Genomic DNA, 23547 nt, shown 5'->3' on the forward strand with positions numbered 1-23547 from the left:
TCTGAGATTTGGAGACACGTTTTACCTCACTTTTTCCCTGTGGAAACTGATCAGATGGTGAAGAGACTTCCTTAAAGTCTCAAAGTGGCTGAGCCAAATCTAGACCCACAGCCTTCTGCCCTCTAGTCCATTGGTCTTTCTTGTACCACAGGGCATCTTTTGATACCACTGACGCCATTCAAAGGAGAGTTTAAAACTGGGAAATTTTATGTTAGACCAATACTTGACTTCAGTCTCTAAGATTTCTTCTCTCTTCCCAGTGTAAACATGGACATAGGGGAAATAAATGGCGCCGTATCTCATTCAGGCCATTTTAGTTCTGTAAACGTTTATTAGACACCTGCTGAGTTCTGACACCAGGCTCTGCAGTGAGGGCCACAGCACCTCAGCCATGAAGAATGTCAAGCACAGCCATGCATGAAAAATCCAGTTTCTCTGCATCCTAACCAGCATTTGGTATTGTCATTTTTTAGGTTAGCTGTTCTAACAGGTTTGTCATGATCTCAGTGGGTCTTAATTTGCATATCATGAACATGATCTATTTAAATTTTTGATCTCGTTAGTGAGCGTTTTATAGTTTTTAGCATACAGGTCCTATACTTTGTTAGATTTATACCTAAGTATTTTTCTGTTTTAGCAATTATAAATGGTATTGCATTTTTAATTTCAGTTGTCACATGTTCACTGAATTCTTTAGAAATAGAATTAATTTTTGTATGTTGATCTTATATCCTGCAACCTTGCTGATTCACTTATTACTTCTAGCAGGGTTTTTTTAGTAGATTTCTTGGGGTGTTCTACATAGACCAATATATCTTCTACAAAAAGGGACAGTTTTGTTTCTTCTTTTCCAATTGGCGTCCCTTTAATTTCCTTTATTTAATTACATTTACTAAGACTTTGAGTACTTTATTGAATAAGAACGGTGATTTTGGACATTCTTATCTTTTTCCATCTCAGGGGGAGAGCATTTAGCCTTTCACTGTTTAATTTTATGTTCGCTGTAGGTTTTTTATACTTGCTCTTTTCCAAATTGAGGAAGTTTCCCTCTATTTCTAGTGTTTTGAGGGGTTTTATTGTGAGTGGGTGTTTATTCACAATAAGATTATTAAGTCAAATCCTTTTTCTCCATTGCTATGAACATGTGATTTTTCTTCTTTTACCCATTAATATGATGGATTACATGGATTTTTGAATATTGGACCATGCTTGCATCCCTGGAGTAAACTCTCTTAGTCATAGTGTGTATTTCTTTTTTATATATTGCTGAATTCTTTTTGCTAATATTTTTTTTTTTTTTTTTTTTTTTTTTTGGCGGTACGCGGGCCTCTCACCGTTGTGGCCTCTCCCTTGTGGAGCACAGGCTCCGGACGCGCAGGCTCAGCGGCCACGGCTCACGGGCCCAGCCACTCCGCGGCATGTGGGATCTTCCCAGACCGGGACACGAACCCGTGTCCCCTGCATCGGCAGGCGGACTCCCAACCACTGCGCCACCAGGGAAGCCCGCTAATATTTTTAAAAAGATTTTTGCCTCTGTGTTCATGAGGAATATAGGTCTGTAGTTTTCTTTTTTTATACTGTCTATGATTTTAGTATTAGGGTAATACTGGCCTCACAAAGCAGGTTGGGAAAGGTTTCCTCCTGTTTTCTAGGAGGGATTGTGTGGAATTGGTGTTAATTCTTCTTTATATGTTTAGTAGAATTCTCCAGTGAAACTGGGCTTAGAAGCATATTTTGGGGGGAGTTTTAAAATTATGAATTACATTTCTCTAATAGTTATAAGGCTATTTATTTATTTCTAACATCTTTATTGGAGTATAATTGCTTTACAATGGTGTGTTAGTTTCTGCTTTACAACAATGTGAATCAGTTATACATATACATATGTTCCCATATCTCTTCCCTCTTGCATCTGCTTCCCTCCCACCCTCCCTATCCCACCCCTCTAGGTGGTCACAAACCACCTAGCTGATCTCCCTGTGCCATGCGGCTGCCTCCCACTAGCTATCCACCCTACGTTTGGTAGTGTATATCTGTCCATGCCACTCTCTCACTTCATCACAGCTTACCCTTCCCCCTCCCCATATCCTCAAGTCCATGCTCTAGTAAGTCTGTGTTTTATTCCCGTCCTACCCCTAGTCTCTTCATGACATTTTTTTTTCTTAGATTCCATATATATGTGTTAGCATACAGTATTTGTTTTTCTCCTTCTGACTTACTTCACTCTGTATGTCAGACTCTAGGTCCATCCGCCTCACTACAAATAACTCAGTTTCATTTCTTTTCATGGCTGAGTAATATTCCATTGTATATATGTGCCACATCTTCTTTATCCATTCATCTGTTGATGGACACTTAGGTTGCTTCCATGTCCTGGCTATTGTAAATAGAGCTGCAATGAACATTTTGGTACATGACTCTTTTTGAATTACAGTTTTCTCAGGGTATATGCCCAGTAGTGGGATTGCTGGGTCATATGGTAGTTCTATTTGTAGTTTTTTAAGGAACCTCCATACTGTTCTCCATAGTGGCTGTATCAATTTACATTCCCACCAGCAGTGCAAGAGGGTTCCCTTTTCTCCACACCCTCTCCAGCATTTATTGTTCCTAGATTTTTTTGATGATGGCCATTCTGACTGGTGTGAGATGATAGCTCATTGTAGTTTTGATTTGCATTTCTCTAATGATTAGTGATGTTGAGCATTCTTTCATGTGTTTGTTGGCAATCTGTATATCTTTGGAGAAATGTCTATTTAGGTCTTCTGCCCATTTTTGGATTGGGTTGTTTGTTTTTTTGTTATTGAGCTGCCTGAGTTGCTTATAAATTTGGGAGATTAATCCTTTGTCAGTTGCTTCATTTGCAACTATTTTCTCCCATTCTGAGGGTTGTCTTTTGGTCTTGTTTATGGTATCCTTTGCTGTGCAAAAGCTTTTAAGTTTCATTAGGTCCCATTTGTTTGTTTTTGTTTTTATTTCCATTTCTCTCGGAGGTGGGTCATAAAGGATCTTGCTGTGATTTATGTCATAGAGTGTTCTGCCTATGTTTTCCTCTAAGAGTTTGATAATGTCTGGCCTTACGTGTAGGTCTTTAACCCATTTTGAGTTTATTTTTGTGTATGGTGTTAGGGAGTGTTCTAATTTCATACTTTTACATGTACCTGTCCAGTTTTCCCAGCACCACTTATTGAAGAGGCTGTCTTTTCTCCACTGTATATTCTTGCCTCCTTTATCAAAGATAAGGTGACCATATGTGTGTGGGTTTATCTCTGGGCTTTCTATCCTGTTCCGTTTAGATCTATAGTTCTGTTTTTGTGCCAGTACCATACTGTCTTGATTACTGTAGCTTTGTAATTTAGTGTGAAGTCAGGGATCCTGATTCCTCCAGCTCCATTTTTTGTTCTCAAGATTGCTTTGGCTATTCAGGGTCTTTTGTGTTTCCATACAAATTGTGAAATTTTTTGTTCTAGTTCTGTAAAAAATGCCAGTGGTAGTTTGATAGGGATTGCATTGAATCTGTAGATTGCTTTGGGTAGTAGAGTCATTTTCACAATGTTGATTCTTCCAATCCAAGATCATGGTATATCTCTCCATCTGTTTGTATCATCTTTAATTTCTTTCATCAGTGTCTTATAATTTTCTGCATACAGGTCTTTTGTCTCCTTAGGTAGGTTTATTCCTAGATATTTTATTCTTTGTGTTGCAGTGGTAAATGGGAGTGTTTTCTTAATTTCACACAGATTTTTCATCATTAGTGTAAAAGAATGCCAGAGATTTCTGTGCATTAATTTTGTATCCTGCTACTTTACCAAATTCATTGATTAGCTCTAGTAGTTTTCTGGTACCATCTTTAGGATTCTCTTTGTATAGTATCATGTCATCTGCAAACAGTGACAGCTTTACTTCTTCCTTTCCAATTTGGATTCCTTTTATTTCTTTTTCTTCTCTGATTGCTGTGGCTAGAACTTCCAAAACTATGTTGGATAAGAGTGGTGAGAATGGGCAACCTACAAGGCTATTTAGATTATCTTTCATCTTGCGTGAGATGTGGTAGTTTGTACTTTTCAACGAATTGGTCCATTTCATCTAAGTTGTCAAGTTTATGTGAGTAAATTGTTCATAGTATTACTTTATTTCCTTTCAATGTCTGTACAACATCTTGTTTCATTTCTGATTTGGTTGATTTGTGTCTTCTCTGTTTTGTTTTTGTTGGTTTATTCAGTTTGTTGATTTTATTGGTCTTTTCAAAGAACCATGTTTTGGGCACTTCCCTGGCCGTCCAGTGGTTAAGACTTTGTCTTCCAATGCAGCGGGTGCAGGTTCAATCCCTGGTTGGGGAGCTAAGATTCCCCCATACCTTCCTGCCAAAAATCCAAAACATAAAACAGAAGCAATATTGTAACAAATTCAATAAAGACTTTAAAAAATGGTCCACATCAAAAAAAGAAAAAAATCTTTAAAAACAAAACAAAGAACTATCTTTTTGTTTCATAGGTTTTTCTCTGTTTTTCAGATTTCAATTTCATCTATTTCTGCGCTTCTCTTTATTATGCCCTTCTTTCTCTTTACGTTGGGTTTCTTTGCTTCTTGTTTCTTAAGATAACGGCTTCGATGATTGACTTTTCCTCTTTTCTAATGTAAACATTCAATACTCTAAATGTTCTTCTTTGGACCATGGATTACTTAGCAGTTTGCTGTTTAGTTTCGTAGTATTTGGGTTTTTTTTTTTTCCTGTTGTGTTTCTGTTATTGATTTCAAGTTTGATTCTCTTATAATCAGAGAACATACTCTCTATGATCTTGGTTCTTTTAAATTTGTTGAGGTTTGTTTTTTGGACTAGGATGTTGTCTATCTTGGTAAATGTTTTGTGTGCGCTTGCCAAGAATATACATTGGGTTGTTGTTGGGTGGGTGTTCTGTGAATGTCTATTTCATCCTGTTGGTTGTTGGTGGTGTTGAGTTCTTCTGTATCTTTGCTGATTATATAGTTCTATCAGCTATTGAGTGAGAAGTGTTGAGGTCTTCAACTGGAATTGTGGGTTTTTCTATGTCTCTTTTCAGTTCTGTCAGTTTTTGCCTTATATACTTGGCAACTGTGTTGTTTGGTGCATACTCATTTAGGGTTTCTGTATCGTCTTGGTGGATTTGACCTATTTTTCATTTATGTAATGTCCCTCTTTGTTCCTATAAATTTTCTTTGCCTTGGAGTGTAGAATATCTGACAGTAATATAGCCACTTCTGCTTTCTTTTGATTGATGTTTACATTGTATATCTTTTCTTTTAAATTTCAATCTACCTATATCATATATTTGAAGTGAGTCTCTTAGAGACAATATGCAGTTGCCTGGTGTTTTTTTAATGTACCCTGCCAATCTCTACAGGGTCTCCACTGAAAGGATAGAGGGGGGTTGGGATGGCAGAATTTCCCATTGCACCTTCTCTGACACCTCCCCAGCAGTGGGAGGGGGAGGGTACAGCTCAGTACAGCTGGTCCAGTGTGGAAGTCTAGGATCCCCACTAGGTGTTTGTTGACTGGGGTGAGAATGAGGCCAGTTTTTCTCTTGGCCTAGGATGGTTATTATGTAAAAATTTTCTGTCTTTCTTGGCTGTCCTTTGGCTAGGGAGGCTTAATCTGAGGCTTATCTGAGGCTTAATTTTTTTTTTTTTAATTGTGAGTGCTCATTGGTGTTTCTAGATTGTGGGCTTTAACCAGGCTTCTGAATTTTCATACACAGTGCAGGATATATGAGCCAAAATGAAAACCCAGGGAACATATCACTATGTTCCTTAGGTCCTGCAGTCCCTAGCCAACCTGCCTTCTTATCTCCACCTTTCAGAGCCTTCTTATGTTTGTTTTATAGATAATATTTAGGGGTTTTAGCTGTAGAAATACATTTCTTGTCCAGAACAGAAGACTTATGACTGCACAGTTTTGACGTTTATAGTTTTTTGTTTACTTTCTCCTGAGTGAACAGTAATAACCACTCCACTTGGCACTGTTTGTTATTATTAGATTATTTGCATGTAAACTCATTTTGTTTGCTTATGTTAAAAGTGTCACCCAGTATGGTTGCATGGCTACCTCTGTAGTGTTACTAGAAAGATTTTTCAGAAACTTACATGAAAAGATCTTTTCCTAATCCTAATCAGACCCCATCAAATCCCATTTAATAATTATGCTAGCAATTTACAGATGAATGCCTTTTTAAGGGTAGTAAAAGCAGAGTTATAACCAAAGGAAAAAGACAAAAACAAAATCCACAAAACAGATCATTTAGTCTACAAATAATTGAGAGTGGGCTTTGACTATTCAACATCCTCATTGTTTTTGCCGCCAATTCCAAGTTTATTGTTTCTCTGCTGTATTTTTGAAACACATGCCATCTTACAGAGCATGCAAGAGAAAAACCTAAACGTTTTATTTGGTTTTAATGGCCTTCACAATCAAATCCTTTCAGTTTCATTTCGCACCCACTCCCCGGGCCTTTACTAGGCGTTGCTGTGTTGTTTCTTTCCTTTGTGTATTTGCGGAAGGTATCTCTTCTGCTAGACCTGCCCTACTTACCCCACTTCATCTGGTGAATTTCTGCTTTTTAAAACTGTAAAACAAACCTCCTTGAGGACTGCTTCTTTCAGAGCTATATGCACATCTGAAAGGCTGTTTTCGCTAAGAAGTTAGGGTTCCTGGAACACAAGGGCTGTCATTCCCAGCACCTCCTAGAGTACCTGGTACATATTAGATTCTCAGTGTTTGTTTAGTGAATTAACAAGCTCTTCACCTTCATTTTCTTTCCGTAATCATTGTCTTACCTTCTGAAATCAGAGACATTGTTCTGTCTTCCTTGCTCATTTTGGTAACTGCTTACCTTCTTCCTTATTTATTTGCTCATTCATTTATTCAATGAATATTTACTGTTGAGTTTGCTATTTTATAGGTCATCAGTAGCCTGCTAGTTGTTAAATCCAGTTGTTTTCTCATTCACCATTCCTCTTTTTTTTCTGCAGCAGGAAACTGATGCCCATTCATGCTTTTGAAAGTCTCTCCTGCCTACTGTACTGTACTTTTTCATTTCTAGTAAACTTGGCTAGCAAAAATAAGAACATTGCCAGAAAGTGCAGCATTGAAAATCCCCAAACGGTGGCCTTTCTTTCTTTACCCATTTCAAAAATTTGAAATTCTCTCTGAACCAGGATAGCTCAAAATGTAAGGTGAATTATAAATGAATGAACGAATGAATGAATGAATGAATAAATAAATAAATTCTAGAGAGACCCTAAGCATGGGTTGACTATATTTAGATGACCTTTAAGGATCCTGCATTAAATTTGCAAGGTTTTCACAACATGAATTAGCCTCTGGAGAGTTTATCATAATTTGTATTACTCTATCCATTCCCAGAATACTCTGTGGTCATTTGCAGTGCAGTGATCTTTTCATTGCCATATGCTACACCACATGTAAAGCATTTCTGAATTCTAATAGTGGAATTTTTTTTTTAATGGATGATTACTTTTTAATATCTCTAAGGAACAGTTTTGTTATTTAGAAGTGATGTTCAGACTAAACAGGAACATAAAGGAGTTTCTGCTGTTGATGAGAAGTAGGTTTTTTAAGTGGGTGGAAGAGTAGATGGGAGTAGAAAGTTCAGTGAGCGTCTCTGACTTTGAACAAAGGAAAGATAAAAAAGACTCACATTGAGATAAATAAGTCAGCATATTCCAGTTCCAGGGTTGAGCTAGAGGGACAGAGAGGTGACTACAGATAGTTGGTGAGAGGAGGGTCAACCTGTCGGTGTGATTTGGAGGGGCTGGCTGGGAGAAGGAGGTACAGTCAGCCTTCTGCTTCTGGCTTTCTGGCCTAGCAGCTTAAATGTAACTGTGGTCCTGTCAGTCTGCAAACTAGTTAGACCATGATGAATCTGATATACTTTGATCATTTTAGTTCAGAAATGTGAAGTCCTTTCTACGTATTGGTAATGTCCAATTATAGTGGTTCACTATCTGTGGAAACCAAGTGGTAGGTTATATGCATGGGTTGCAGAATCCACATAGCATTGTTTTTAAACTTAATTCCTTATTTTTTAAAAAATAACTTTATGTTTTAGTACAGTTTGAGATTTACAGAAAAATTGAGAAGATAGTACAGAGGGTTACTGTATGCCCTGGATTGGCCTGTTATTAACATCTTACATTGGTATATAGTACATGTGTTACAATCAATGAACTAATATTGATACATTATTATTCACTGAAGTCCATAGTTTAGATTTCCTTAGGTTTCACTTAATGGCCTTTTTCTGTTCTAGGATCCCATAACTTTGAGGAGTAGTCAGGAGGTATTTTGTAGGATGCACCACTACTGGAATTTGTCCAATGTTTTTCTCATAAGACTTGCATTATGGGTTTTTAGGAGGAAGATCACAGAGGTAGAGTGCCATGTTCATCACATCATATCAAGCTCCCTTGATTTTGACCTTGATCCAGCAAGCTGTGGTAGTGTTTGTCAGTGTTTGTTTTCCCCTCTCCCTTTCTGTAGGAAAATTCTTCCTTCCCCTCTCTCCTTTGGAAGGAAGTCTATATTCAGCACATATCTAAGGAGTGAGATTTATACTCCACATCCTTGAGGGTGGAGTATCTGCATAAATTATTTGGAATTCTTCTGCACAGGTTTGTCTCTTCTTCCCATTTATTAATTTATTCAATCATTTTTATATCAGTATAGGCTCATGGATATTTATTTTATAACTTTGGGTTATAATCCAATTCAACTTTATTACTTTTGCCCAAACTATTTGTAGCTTTGGCCATTAAGAGCTCTTTTAGTTGGCTCCTGTGTTTCTTTTACATACCCCCATCAATGTGTGTGTTTGGGGAGGGCGGGGTTTGTTCATTTTGAGCTCTTTCCTTTCTCGCACCACAAGAAGCTCCAGGCTCATCTTGTATATTTCCTGCCCCAGTCCTAGAATCAGCCATTGCTCTCTGGATATGTGGTTTCTTTTATTGGAGAATGGTGTTAGAAACCATGATCTGGGTGAAGGTGTGCTTGTTGCTACTAGGGTGTTGTTTGTTTTAGGCTCTCTTAGATGACAGAGCAAAGAAATATATGTGTATATATCAATACTAACCTTCGTATATACACGTGTAGGTACCACGTGTATATGTACCATTTGTATCTATATTAAGCTAAACATACTGATGTCTCAGACTCTAATCTGTTACCACATGACTCATCCTAGTCTCCTCTCCTTGCTTATTTGTAAATTCACACTCCAACAGTGAGACTCTAATCCTAGCTCCTACTGCCAGTCATCTGTTTACTTAATTGTTCATTTCCAATATAGGTAAAATATATAGCAGTATCAGAATTTTTAACCCTAGACTACAGTGTTTATGTTTAGTTTCTTTTGCCTTTAGTCTTACAGGCTCCACTTACTTTAAAAATTACTTACGTCAGTGCCCTTTCCACCCCCTCCCCTTCACTGAAGTTATATCACATATTTGTAATTTAGTAGACTCTCTTGTCACAGTCTGCTCCTCTTTCTGGATTCCCCTGACCTCCTAAATGACTTTTTAAACTTGCATACTTTAAGGTTCAGTATTTGTGTTATAAAGTTCTGTAGGTTTTGAAAAGCGTATAATGGCATGGAAACATGAATGAACATATTTTTCTTATGCTTGTTTGCCATCTGTACATCTTTGGTAAGGAGGTCAGATCTTTTGCCCATTTATTTAATTGGATTGGTTGTTTTGTTATTGTTGAGTTTTAAGAATTTTTAAAATGTATTTTGAATACAAGTCATTTATCAGATATGTTTTGCAAATATTTTCTTCCAGTCTACATGACCCGATTCTTCATTCTCTTACCTGTGCCTTTCTCAGAGCAAATGTTTCTCATTTTAATAAAGTTGTCAATTTTTCTTTCATGGTTCATGTCATCGGCAAATAGAGGCAATTTTACATCTTCCTTTCCAATTCTGATACCTTTAATTTTATTTTTTTCTTGCGTGATTGCTCTACCTAAGACTTCTGGTACTGTGCTGAGTAGGAGTGGTGAGAATAAGCATCCTTGTTTTGTTCCTGATCTTAGAGGAAAAGCTTTCTGCCTTTTACCATTGAGTATGGGCTTGTCTCACACAGCCTTTATTATGTTGAGATATGTTTCTTCCCTGCCTAATTTATTAAGAGTTTCTATCATGAACGGATGTTGAATTTTATCAAATGCTTTTTCTGTGTCTTTTGAGATGATCTTACAACTTTCAAAATGTACCTTAGACTTACATACATAAACTATAACTCTATAAAATTTCTAGAAGATAACAAAGGACATTCCCTTCCTCCCTTCCTCTCTCATGGCTTCTTTTGCTTCTTCATTTTCAAACCACTTGTTATGGCTGTTGTAGCCCCAATTTAGCTCAAGCATCCACCACTACTTGGTTCAATCTCAAGTGCCAAATTCTCAAGAGAAGACTTACCTATGTATAAAACCATATCATCTTTGAACAGAGATAATTTTACTTCTTCACTTCTTATTTGGGTGCTTTTTTTCCTTTTTCTTGCCTAATTGCTCTGGCTAGGACTTTTATATATGTGTGTCTGTTGATCTAGTTGATTTATTGTGTTGTTCAAGTCCTTTGTTTCTGTAGTTATCTTCTGTTTGGTTGTTCTATCCATTATTGAGTATGAGATATTATAGTCTCCAACTATTGTTATAGAACTGTCTATTCCTCCCTTCAATTCTGTTAATATCTGCTTCATATATTTTGATGATGTGTGATCAGGTACATAAATGTTTATAATTGTTGTATTGTCTTGCTGTACTGAACCTTTTACTGATATATAATGTCCTTCTTTGTTTCTTGTAACCTTTTTGATTTGATGTCTATTTTGTGTGATATTAGTATAGACACTTCTCCTTTTGGTTACTATTTGCATGGAATATCTTTCTTCATCCTTTCACTTTCAACCTATCTTGTCATTGGACATAAAGTAAAGGACTTGTAAACAGCATATAGTTGGATTATGGGTTTTTTAATCCGTTTTTCCAATCTCTGGTTTTTGATTGCAGAATTTAATCTATTTACACCTCTGAGATCAGAAGCAGCAATTGATGGTGAGAAGACAGATCCCCAGTGTTTGGAGGACAGGGTCCTCAGTGCCCACCCTGTCTCCCACAGGCTGCATGCAGGCTGCTCCAGGAACATGTTTACAGCTGCCTGCTGTGGGCATGGGGAGTGAGGGGTGGGTAGCTACTGCCTGTCTAAACTGAAGTTAACTACAATTTACAGTTCAAACCTTCCCCTCAAAGTTGCAAACCTTCAGTAGACTTCGGAGTTCCAAAATAGTTATGTCAGGCAAGATTCTGCCAGTATAATTTTTGTCTGGGTTGAGAGAAGTCTTCCTAATGCTTCCTACTGCACCACCTTCCCAGAATCCTGTACTCTTATATTTTAAAAGTTTTTACTTAGTTTAATTCTGAAGTTAATTGACATTGCTGTCCTCCTTCAGCACAATTACAGGGACTTTCCAGTACTCTTTCTTGCAATTAATTCATGTTTTGATGGATCCATGTAAATCTCACTTGCATCCCAGTTGTTCCTGCTGGGTTCCGTTTCCTTCTTGATGACGTAAGTGGTAAACTTAGTCTTTTTTTCCCCTGAAACATCTTTATTTCACTTTTGCTCTTGAATGATAAATTATCAGAGTAGAAAACTCTAAGCTGAGGTATTTCCTTCCAGCACTTTGAAGGTGTCATTTTGTTGTCTTCCAGCATAATCTTTTCATTATCTTCTAGTATCTTTCATCATCAGTGAGATGTCTGGTGTCATTCCTTAGTTTTAGTGTCTGCTGTTAAACTCAACAACCAATAACATTTATTAAGGTCACTTTGATAACACTATGCATGCATTAATTCATTTAATCCTTACAAAAATCTTATGAGTCATAAATATTATTTTTCCTCATGTTCCAAAGGAAGAATCTCAGGCTGAGAGTACAGATCTTCTCCAGGGCCAAATAGGGCACAGTTAGAATTCAATTCCATATCTTTCAAAATTCAAAGACTACTTTGGACCACTACATTATACCATCTCTCAAATGCCACAGCAGTCAGACAGGGTGGGGAAAGGGAAATGTCCCTTGGAAACAAGGTGCAGTTTCCCATCCCATGCTCACCAAGCAGCATCTCTTTAATCTTCACCAAGATCATCAACACTGAGAAAGTTTTTGCCGAATTTGAGGCCTTGTAGGTAATTAAGCACTGATCACAGAGGCCTCCCTCTTGGATACATAAACTCACAATCTGTGAAGGGAGGGAATGAAGAGATGTCACCTCCCACACCTTCCCCTGTTGGAATAAGAAGGGAACTGTATGTCTCCATTAGGGTTTAATGCAGTGTTTTCCTAACAAAATCTACTGACTGAATATTTTCCCCTCTTTGTTACATGTGGAACTCATTCTTATCGGAGACCTGATTGTTCCCGGTAATTACTTTCAGAAAAATGTCAGAGAAAATTGGCAATTTGGTGACACTACCGAGAGGACTTAGCTCTACTCCAGTAGGATGGGGGATTAAGATTGAAACTCCAGAAACTGAGTTTCCAGATAAAAAATTTTTAATAGCACTTGGATGTATCTAGAATTCAATTGCGTTGTTGTAGTTTTGCCTCTCAAAATGGTTCCCCAGGCAGCTGTGCCATGGGAATGCTACTTATCACCAGTAAACTCAGAAAAAGGTGGCAACTCTTCTCAACGTCTCACTGTCACAGGCAGTCAGGTGCACTTTGAAGTCTGTCTTTGGGATCTTTGCCTCCTCCTACCCAAAGAACAAACAATGCAGTTGTAGCTACAACAGATGAGAACAAAATTCATAAACCTAAGAAATTCACTGTAGCACTCTTTTTTTTTTTTTTTGTATTCCAAAGTCACTCTCCCTGTAACTACCTTAGGACTCCCTCTACTTCTTCCCAGTTAACATGTACTTCTGAGTTCTGAGAAGGTCTGGCAGCGCTCCTGTTCCATCCTTTAACCAGTGCTTTCCTAGTTGTTTGGTTCCTAAGTATTACAGTATGTTTGGAGGAGCCAACTACGAAATAATTGATACTAAGATCACATAAAAGCCTTTCTTAAGAGTATAAAAACGAAAATGGTATGTATGATTCTTATTTTTGTATTATTCTTCTTTGTTCTCTATATGTGGACTTTGAGGTCTGGTTATCCAGTAAAGGATTAATTTTACCCGAAGAAAGGGCTGACATTTGTCCTCAGCTTCCAGGGGGTGATTTCTAAGCTCTTGGAATGTCCTGACTGACAAGAGTGTCTTTGCTCATCTGGAGGCACATTGGGTCACACTAGATCGTCTATGCTGAGTATGTGGTTTGGGGTGGGGGCTTGGGTCTCCACAGGACCTGCTCGACCTCCAGAGAGGCTGGAAACTAAGGTCAGCCACTCAGCAAGCAGCTAAATCTAGGTGCACAAACCCGATTAAAATTCCACCAAGGCTCAGATGAGCTCCCCAGGTTGGCGGTACTCCACTCCTGTTGTCAGACACCATTCTGGGTGAAGGTAGCATGTTCCACGACTCTACTGGGGGGAACATCGGGGAGCTCCTTGCATGGAACTCTCCTAGTCTCTGCCCACGTGCTGCTTCCCATGGCTGATTTTAATCCCTGTCCTTATGCTGTAATAAGCCATACTATGAGTATAACAGCTTTCGGTGAATTCTGTGGGTCCTTGTAGTGAATTGTCAGACCTGAAGGTGAGCTTGGGAACCCCTAAATTTGCAGTTGGTGGCAGAAGTGGGAGTGGTCTTGGGGGAACTCCTGAACTTTGTACTGGTATATCTGTTTTCAGATCCCAGCCTCACTGTTTTTCATTTTTCTTATCTGCAAAATAGGGGTAACTCTGTTTACAACGTTACTGTGGTAGCTAAATAAAGTGACATATATAAAGCATCTAGTATATTGCCTTGCCTATAGCAGGTTCTTAATAAAGGATCTTCCCTAAAGGTGCTGATCATTTGATTTTTTAATAAAGAATACTACAATATCATGTGGAAGAATATTTGTACAGAATACCTACAGTGATGATGTTTTGCTTGTTTTTCTCTTTTTGCTCATTATCTCTTTACTTTGTATTATGGCAGATGAGAGTTAAATTTCTACCTTTCTACCTTTTCTCATCACACACTTCCTATTCTCCCACCTTCCCAGCATACATATGCCATAATTTTATGCATTATTATGACCATATGAATAGTATTCACTGTTGAGCAGTGCAATCTTTTATGATTGCCGTTTGTTTCTGGCACAACTTTTTGGTTTTCCTGGAGTTAATATTTGTCTTTTTTTTTTTTTTTGTCTGCTCTATGTTCTTGAGCTAAATCAACTCTTGAACTCTCTGCCATCATCTATTTCTCCTTTCAGACTTTCAGATGTGTTGAATTTTCTATCAGGTTCATCTTTTAAAAGGAGTCTCTCCAGGGGCACTTTCTGACCCACCTACATTGGACACACAGCTGTCCTACTGGGGTTTCTTTTAGCTTTCTCCTGTGTGGAGTATCTTGTTCCTGGTTTTTCAGGTCTCTTTTTAATTTACTCCCTCATTCAGGTGAAGTATCCTCCAGTAGATTCCTGAGAAAGGGTATGTGGGAGGTGCAATTTATTGAGACTTCGAATTTCTAAAAATATTTTTATTCTCCCTACACATGTGACTGATAGTTTTGCTGGATATAGAATTCTAGGTTGGAAATTATTTTCCCTCTGCAGTTGGAGCCCTGTCTTTAAGCTTTCAGTGTAGCTGTTGGGAACTCTGAAGGCCTTCTGATTCTTAATCCTTTGTACAGGACCATTTTTCCTTGTTAAATTTCCCTTTGTCTCCATTGTTTTCCCTCTGTGAAATTTCACTGAGATGGGCCTCAGACGGTATGTCTATTTTCATCCATTATGGACCCCTTCAGTCTGGAAACTTGTGACCTTCACTTCTCAAAATTTTTCCAGAATTATTTCATTGAGGTACCTCCATCCTGTTTCTTCTCCTTTCTTTCAGTTACTCCTATTATTTAAAAATTGGGTCTCTTGGGCTAGTCCTTAAATTTTCTTTTATATTTCTCTCCTATTTTCTATCTTTCTTTTTTACTCTACATTCTAGGAAATGTTTAAAATTTTACTTCTTAACTTTCTCAAGAATCTTTCATTTCCATTTCTATAATTTTAAAATCTAAAGTCTTTTTCATTCTTTGAGTGTTTCTTTTTATAGTGTAACTTTTTAAAATGAATACAGTAATCTCTCATTTCTCTGAGGATAATTGTTTTAGTTTAGTTGTGTGGATTTTTATTTTGTTTTGTCATTTCCTCCCTACGCTAGGCTCTGTTTACTCGTTACTCTTTTCTTTATTTTATCTCTCTTCCATGTTAGAAGTTTTTCTCAGATGATCGTCAGTTGTCTCCTCATATTTAAGTGCGAGACTAAAAAGCGTACTGAGAATCCTAAGTGTGTAGACTGGGCTTGACTTTATCTTAGAGAAATCTACCTGGGCCATTTCCTTAGGGAACCCAGGAAGTCTTCATGGCCACCAAAGGTCAGGAATCAGGGAATAGGGCTGTTCTGATCTCTCATTTTCAGTGTGACAGCCCTGTTCTCTGCTGTACCTGCTGTTCCATAGTCCATAGATTTTCTATTTTATTGTCTTCCTAGAATAAACCTTTTGTCTTCTGTTGGGGGTGGGGTGGGTTGGGTAGGTGCTCAGCTGTGTGTATGTCCAGGGGGTCAGAAACTTGATATTCTAACAATTTCTTAGTCGGAATGTAAACCAATCTTTGGGCTCTTTTTTTGGCGGGGGTCGGGGGGAGTTGGGGCCTCTTCTGCCCCACTTCCAGGGGTGACTGGCGCTACCAGTTTGGGGCCTTTGGGGAATTCTGAAGCATACATTGGGTTGAATCTTGGATTTTTCTGTTTGCTAGTTTAGGATTCAGCTCTCTTGGGTCTGCTAAGCCAGTTATTGCTTATCTGTCATCTTTTAAGCTTCTAAAAGTTTGATACTGTTTTCTCCTCTCCTGACCTCTTTGTGGTTTTTTTTTTTTTTTTTTTTTTTTGCGGTACATGGGCCTCTCACTGTTGTGGCCTCTCCTGTTGCGGAGCACAGGCTCCGGACGTGCAGGCTCAGCGGCCATGGCTCATGGGCCTAGCCGCTCTGCGGCATGTGGGATCTTCCCAGACCGGGGCACGAACCCGTGTCCCCTGCATCGGCAGGCAGACTCTCAACCACCGTGCCACCAGGGACGCCCGACCTCTTTGTTTTTATAGGTTATATATCTTTTAGAAATAGCTTTACAGTCATTTTAGTGAGATTTTAAGAAGAAATGAAGCAAATGCCTGTGTTTAATCTGACATCTTTAATAGAACCTTATTAAACATTTAAAATAATAAAGGACCTATTTGTCATCATTCTGTTTAATGAAATTTTCCAAGTGTGAAAGATGTGGAAGTAATGAGAACAGGGCCCTTTGTACCACAGTTTGATTGTTCTAGGTGGTGGGAGCCTGTAGAACTGGCCGGTCTGGCCAGCAAGACCACACACACATCCTCAGCAGCCTGGCATCGTCTAGTCAGGCCATACCGTATTGCGCTTGTGGTGTATTTTTGAGATCATCTGTGACCTTTTGAGTTTATTTGTAATTCTGCATAGATTTCCTCTTCCCTTACTGTTGGATTTGAGGAATTTTTGAAGCAGGGTGACCTCATGTCTCAGCATACTTAACCTCAAATTTTGTGATTTGGGGTTTCATTCCTCTGTTTATGCAGCTCCAACTTTCAGCTTTATTTTTGTGCCAATCATAGTAAAATTTGCCCTTTTAGCTTCTGCCTTTTGCCTGGAATATTTTGACTTTTTCTGAGCTATTATTCAACGCGATTATTCTCACATTGTCTTGAGAGGGGCATATGTGTGGATGCAGTTTTGTCTTAGGGGTTTTATAGCTCAGCGTTAATTTGAGAGTAACTTACGGTTATAGACTGAGGGTTTATGTCCCTTCAAAATTCCTATGTTGAAGTCTTAACCACCCCACCCCACCCCCCCAACAAGTATGGCCATATTTGGGATGGGGTCTCTAAGGCAGCAGTGAAGGTTAAATGAGGTCATAAGGTGAGGCCCTGATCTGATGGGGTTGATGCCTTTATAAGTAAAGACACCAGAGCACCCCCACCCGCATCCTCTGCTTGTGCACATACTGAGAAGATGCCACGTGAAGCCAAAGTGAGAAGGGGGCTGTCTGCTGGAACCTTCGCCTTAGACTTCTAGCATCGAGAACCGTGAGAAAATTAACTTTTGTGGTTTAAGATACCCAGTGTATGGTATTTTGTTATGCAGTCAGGCAAACTAATACAGCAGCCTTCTGTCACATTTACTTGGTCTTGGTATTTTGTTATGCAGTCAGGCAAACTAATACAGCAGCCTTCTGTCACATTTACTTGGTCTTCTCGTTTGTTTTTTAGACATTGGCAGTCTGAGTTGTCGTTGTCAGGTATTAGCTTATAGTTGTCATATACATGCAACTAATTTCTTCTGTCTTAAGCCAGGGTAGAGTTCTGTAGTTAGGAGACCAGATCTTCAAGCTGCATTAGGAGTTAGGAAATCAGTGCAGTGGGTTGCACCTGGCAGTTTCTTAAATGAAATACATTGCCTATAGTTTTGTGAAAGTTGTGTTTCCAGAGTATATGTATGTGAATGTGTGTACTAGATCAAGATATAAAATATGTTTCTTACTATAGGTTGTGGCAAAGAAAAAAGATTTTAAATCTATTGCTATAGTCCAAGCTAATCTTTTAGTTCCTCTTCGAATATCCATGGCAGGGGATTCTCGTCAGAGTTTGAGGGAAAAGGAAGACCAGAATTGTGGACACTGAGGGTTCAGAGTTCAGACCTAGAGCTCCGAACCCAATAAGGGAAAGACACAGGGAAGAGGGGAACATGGTATCTGTTTAACTAGGCAAGCGAAGCAGGGAACCCCCGGGAGGACTCTTCTTAGCAGTGCCAAACTCCTGGGGGCTGGCTGTGACTTACCACCTTCCTCTGCACTCCCAGAGCACACTCACTGCACACACCGTGTTATAGTATAACTGGTTTTTAATTGTCTGTGACTCGGCCAAGTCCATAGTTGGCACTCCAGAAACGTGAGTAGGAGGGAGGAATAAAAGGTAGGCATTGTTATCGTCCTTGTTTTACTGTCATGCGAGTTAATGACAAGTTTCATCCTGCACTGGTTGGGAAGTGAGCCCACTTCCAGTCACGTGTGAACGTTGTGCCCTCTATCACGAGTGCACTGTGAACAGTGGAGCCAGGAACAACAGAATTCCATCCTGTCTCTCAAGATGTCAGGAGAACAGGTGGAAATGTTTTCATTGTATGGACTTCTAGCTTTATTAAGAGAGGTAAGGAGGAAGAGGTTATAATACGTCAGGAATAGTCATGAAACCAGCAGGCTTGGCAGGATGCGGGGGGAACGGGGGGAGTGGCTACGGAAGCAAGTATAATGTGCTCTTGTCGGGCAAGTTCAGGGTGCAGTGAAGGCCTGTGGCAGGGGACCGTCACAGGCGTCTAAAGGGATTCAGGAGCACTTCCCAGAGCAGAGGACTTCTGTGAAGAGATTTGAGGCTTCAGTAGGTGCTAATCAGACAGAGGTAACAACGTAGGAGTCACCAGAGGGGGCGGGTAGCTCATGAGCAGCCTCCAGTTGGAGTTGTGACACTTTGACGGCATGTCCTAGGTAGCTGCGCTCCATTCTGCTGTAGGCGCCGCCATCTAGTGCAGCCTGCAGAAGCTGAAAGCAGCCCAAACTGGAATCAGTCAGTCAGCCGGCAGACTGTTGGCGACTTTTAGAAGTGAGGGCCTGCCTTAGGGCGGTGCCAGGATGTGGCCATGGAAGTAGAGCTAAGGAACAATTGATAAGGCCTGACCGTGTTTGAGGTGTAAGCGGCCAGGGAAAGGAGAGGCACCTTTGACTCTAGTTTTGAGGTTCAGCACCCGGGGATGACAGTGATTACTTTCCTACTGGTAGAGGACATTTGAGAGCAGTCAGCCTTGAGAGGGAAAATGGCAGGGAAGGTGGATTTTACATCTTGAGTTGTAGAATTCATAGAGCTCTTAGGGCAACTTTTCAAGAAATAGTCTTATTAGAAGAAAAGATTTCATGATTCATAGGTAGACTAAAGTTTCCCATTTATGTGGCATTTTTTCCCTTAGAAAGCTCCTTGCTGTTGGGTAAAAAATTAGATGTTATTTAAATACAGCATATTTTAATATTCTAAATCCAGGAACCTATATATTTTCAATATTTTTCTCAGCTAGGACATGAAATTGTTACTTACCTTGGTTCATAATCAGGTTTTTTAAGAAAAACGGTGGCATAACAAAGATTTGTCCATTTATAAATCAAATATCAGTGTGTTTACATTCTCATGATTGAATGCCAAGGGGTTGCTTTGAATTAAAAGCCTTCACAATTCCATTTGTAGTTCCTTCAGAGCCTCCTCAACTTACTTTCTCTTTTCGTCATTCGTGATCATTATTCTACAGTGACTTTTGAGAAGCGATTTTCTTAAAAGAATACAAATTGGATTATTCCCCTTTATTGAATTGAAATTCTTAACAAGGCTTTCTGTTAATGAGATATTGTATTCATGTTAGGCTAAAAGGGCTAGTTTGAGTCATTAAGTTAGCGTTTCAGAATTAGAAAGTCATCGATTAAAGCTTCACTAATAACTCAAGGAAAATTTAGTAATAAAGGGATTCCACTAGGTGCTGCTAACACAAGCATGAAAATTCATACCGGGGGAAAACTGGCAACAAGAGGAATCTGAATTAACTTGACCATTAACACATGACAATAACGAAAAACTTCATTAATCTTCTTCCAGTGATACTGCTCAAGATAAACACATCCTTGACTTTCAGTCCTAGGATGTATTCTTTATTCAGCGACTGGGTCTTCCAGATCCAGCATGGAAGTGGTCCTAAGGGAAAAGAAACTCTCCTTTGACTGTGTATAGAACATTCTGCTTTGATACGGAACCATGTCTGGAGCGCAAAAGAATTTTCTTTAACATGATAGGGAGAAAGTATCAGGCTCATTTTTGATTTTTCGATACTTACTTGACATTTTTCATGGGTGTTTTCAGTTCTGACCTGACTACTTTTTTTCTTGCCAGTTTAAGATTGGCAGAGAATGGTGGACGTGGATTGATTACAGCCGCTTCCAGGAGCTCATCCAGGAATATGAAGACAGTGGTGGATCCAAAACTTTCAGTGCCAAGGATTACATGGCCAAAACTCCTCACTGGGCGTTATTTGGTGCCAACGAAAGAGGCTTTGATCCCAAGGACACAAGATATCAGAGAAAGAACAAATCAAAGGATATTTCTGGATGTTGAGATTATCTGAATTTAGGATACCGAAGGACACAAACTGATTGCCCAAGAAGGGTCTCAGACTCCACTGTGATTTTTCCAAGGACAAATTGCACAAAGTATATTTCACGTAGAGAAGGGTGTAAGGGGACGCAAGTCACATCCTGAGGCTCGGGAGACAGCAGCCACGCTCTGAGTGCCTGGGACTCAGCCTCACCGTCTCTTCCCAGAACTCAGTCCCTTTTCTGAGTTTACTTCTGAAAGGAAATCATTTTGAGGGGGAAGTACACAATCTTTATTAGTTTTGAATTATAATTAGGAAGACTGCCTAGAATGCCAACCATGGGAGTATCGTGCAGAGTGAATTTCTGTTCCTCTTCCCCCGTCATGGGCTGTTGGCCTTTGTCAGTTGTACTACCCTGAGGTCAGTGTATCTGCTTCCTCTAAGATCTCCATCCCTTTCTTACATCTTAAGATAACATTTCCTGAAAGTAATTTGTCATAATTCTCAATTATTTTAAGTACTACGTAGATTTCTTTAAATGTTCATTTAGTACCAACTCTTAAGAAACTGATTTGGATCTAAAACTGTACTAGATCTCATTCTATTCCCATACAGATTGCCATAGAAAGTAGTATGTGAGCTGGATTAGAGTAAAGTCTCTCTTCTTCTGTAAGAGGAATTGTCATATGATGTCACTGAATAATTAGTCTCACAAATTAGTCTCACAAATTAGTAAAACAATGAGTACAATTTGTTTTTGGTTTGAAAAGTCAGTGTTTAAGCCTCTCATCACTACACATAGAGCAGGTTTCCATCTTCTTTCACTCTTGTAGCCCTAGCTACTTTCTGCAATCTGTTCTTTAAGTTTTTTCCTAGTTGAAAACATCACTAAATACTCAGTAGTTTTTAAAAAGTATTATAGTTATTTAAAAAATTCCTTTATCCTAAAATTTTAATAAAATACCTTTTGTGAAGACTTGGACCACACATTTTCTTTTGAGCGCTTATTTTAAAGATGCTTCTAGTCCCGTGGTTCTAAGCCCTGTCAGACCCATCTCGTCCTTATATTCCTCCTCTATTCTCTGCTGAAGTAAAGTTCATAGTAATATAATCTACTTACTCATTTAGTTGAAAACTGGGCACTGTATTTATTTCTAAGTGATAGAGTCTCTCTGTGCCATAGGATGAAATCAGATGTTCTTGAAGTCACCACATCTGCAAGCATGTGTTCATTCTCCTGTTCTGTTTACCCCTGAGACAGACAAGAGATGGGTGTGGTCCAGGCCAGTGAGGCAGGAGCTCACTGAAGCTCAGATGTGTCAATGGTCGTTGAGTAGAGACGGAAAATCTCTGTTCAAACCTTAAATTAGAGCAGAGTATTAAAAAGCAAGAGCTCACGCTAAGGAGTGCACAGATGGGCTCCTGTTTGTGACAGCTAACTGGGCACACAGCTGTAGGAAGACCCCTCTGGGGCTGCCATAAGGAACAGGGCAGGCGGAAGTGCATGCTGGGCTTTGGACCGTCCCTCAACTTCTTTTTCAACCGGGCAACTCTGCTTTAATTTTTTTATGTGTTGAGGTTCTGCTCAGGATTTAATTTGAACGAAGATATTCTGTTGCTTCAACGAAAAAAAGAACGTAGCAAACCTCTCACCACTAGAATGAGCCCTCCTGACTCCACTAACTTTAGGCACATAAATGAGCAGTTTTTCTCCCTCTGCCACCCAGGAAGTGTTTGCTTTATATTAAAAAAAAAAAAATAACATGGCATCTTAATCCCAGTTCACAGTCCCAGCAGAAAATTGTAAATGCCTAGGGGAAAAAAAATACAGTGGAATCTGGATGAAAAAAATTAAATGTTTGCTGAGCAGTATTAAAGTAGAAGAGATGGGGAAGCTTGAATATTCTTAGAAGAAAATAGCGTTCTAGATGTCCAGTGGAAGTTATTGTTGGAGTTTGAGCAAGCGATTCTAAAATTCTGCCGAAAAACTAGCCAGGTAAGAATAGTTACAAGATTCTAGAAAAATAATTATTCAAGGAAAATTGCTTTACAAGATATTAAAGAATGTTGTCTAAAATAATTCAAACAATATGAAATGAGATCAGCTTCCAAAATGACAGAGTGAGAACTTCAGTGAACTCACTCTCCCTCCTAAACAGTGAAAATATGGGCAAAGCAACTAAAATCAAAGAATATTAGAACTCCGACAGTTTAACCAAAGCTTTGCCATGAGCTGAAAATCATCTGTTAAGAGAAACTACTGAACCTTAATAAAATTAACAGTTTACTTCTCATCAGAAAGCATGGAGGCCAAAAGACAGTGGAATGGTATCTTAAAAGAGCTGGAAGAAGAGACTTTCAACCAAAAATTCTATGCCTAGCTTAATCTTCCTTCAAAATTAAAGAAGAAATTAAGACATTTTCAGATAAGCAAGAAGTAAAAGAATTCATCACCAGCAGACCTGCCTATGAGGAGGAGTCCTCAGGCCTTAATGAAAGTACGTTAGGCACTCCCACGTGAAGAAATAAACAGCACTGGTGAAAGTAAATACGTAAGTTTTATAGAAGACAAGATAAATGTACTTTTGTTTGTAACTCTCCTATCTGTTTTATAAGATAGCTGCGTAAAGCAGTATTTATAAAACGGTGTTGATAGACTTAGAATGTATAAAGATGTAATTTGTATGACAGTAATAACATGAAAGAAGTGTGAGTGGAACAGAGGTATATTGGAACAAGTCTTGACTACCCACTGTTGAAATTAAGTGGGTATGTTTCCAAAGCAGATTGTTTTAAGATGCTAATTGTAATCCCAAGAGCAGCCACAAAGAATAAATTTTAAAAGTTATAGTAAAAAAAATACGATTCTGCTCATAGTTTCAATGTGTGGATTTTCCCCCCCACCACACCAAACAGTTCTCCAACACCAGCTGGGTGTCCTGCAGTTCAGCTTAATTCTGACACTGTCTACCTGGAGATATAGCACCAGATCCCACAGGTCAAGGGCTCTACCCCCCAACGTCAGATGCCAGTCTTGTCACCTGTGCTTCTGACCAACCAGCTATAGACTGGAGGTTCCCGTGGGTTTGATTAGTGTGCTAGAGCGGCTCACAGAACTCAGAGAAACATTTTACTTCCTAGATTATTG

General features: G+C 39.0%; 1 protein-coding gene across 5 annotated transcripts in view; it reads left to right on the forward strand.

Moving 5' to 3' along the window:
* The window catches only part of LOC131740634 (S-adenosyl-L-methionine-dependent tRNA 4-demethylwyosine synthase TYW1), a 156336-nt gene extending 133078 nt beyond the window's left edge, over positions 1–23258 (forward strand). For all 5 annotated transcript variants that reach the window (XM_059036654.2, XM_059036655.2, XM_067014148.1 and 2 more), the window contains one exon: positions 20198–23258. In XM_059036654.2, the coding sequence (XP_058892637.1) occupies positions 20198–20419 (222 nt within the window). In that variant the 3' untranslated portion in view covers positions 20420–23258. The remainder of the gene's footprint in view (positions 1–20197) is intronic.
* The last annotated feature ends 289 nt before the right edge of the window (positions 23259–23547 follow it).

Source organism: Kogia breviceps, chromosome 14 (genome assembly GCF_026419965.1).
Source record: "Kogia breviceps isolate mKogBre1 chromosome 14, mKogBre1 haplotype 1, whole genome shotgun sequence".
In the NCBI taxonomy this organism is placed as follows: domain Eukaryota; kingdom Metazoa; phylum Chordata; class Mammalia; order Artiodactyla; family Physeteridae; genus Kogia; species Kogia breviceps.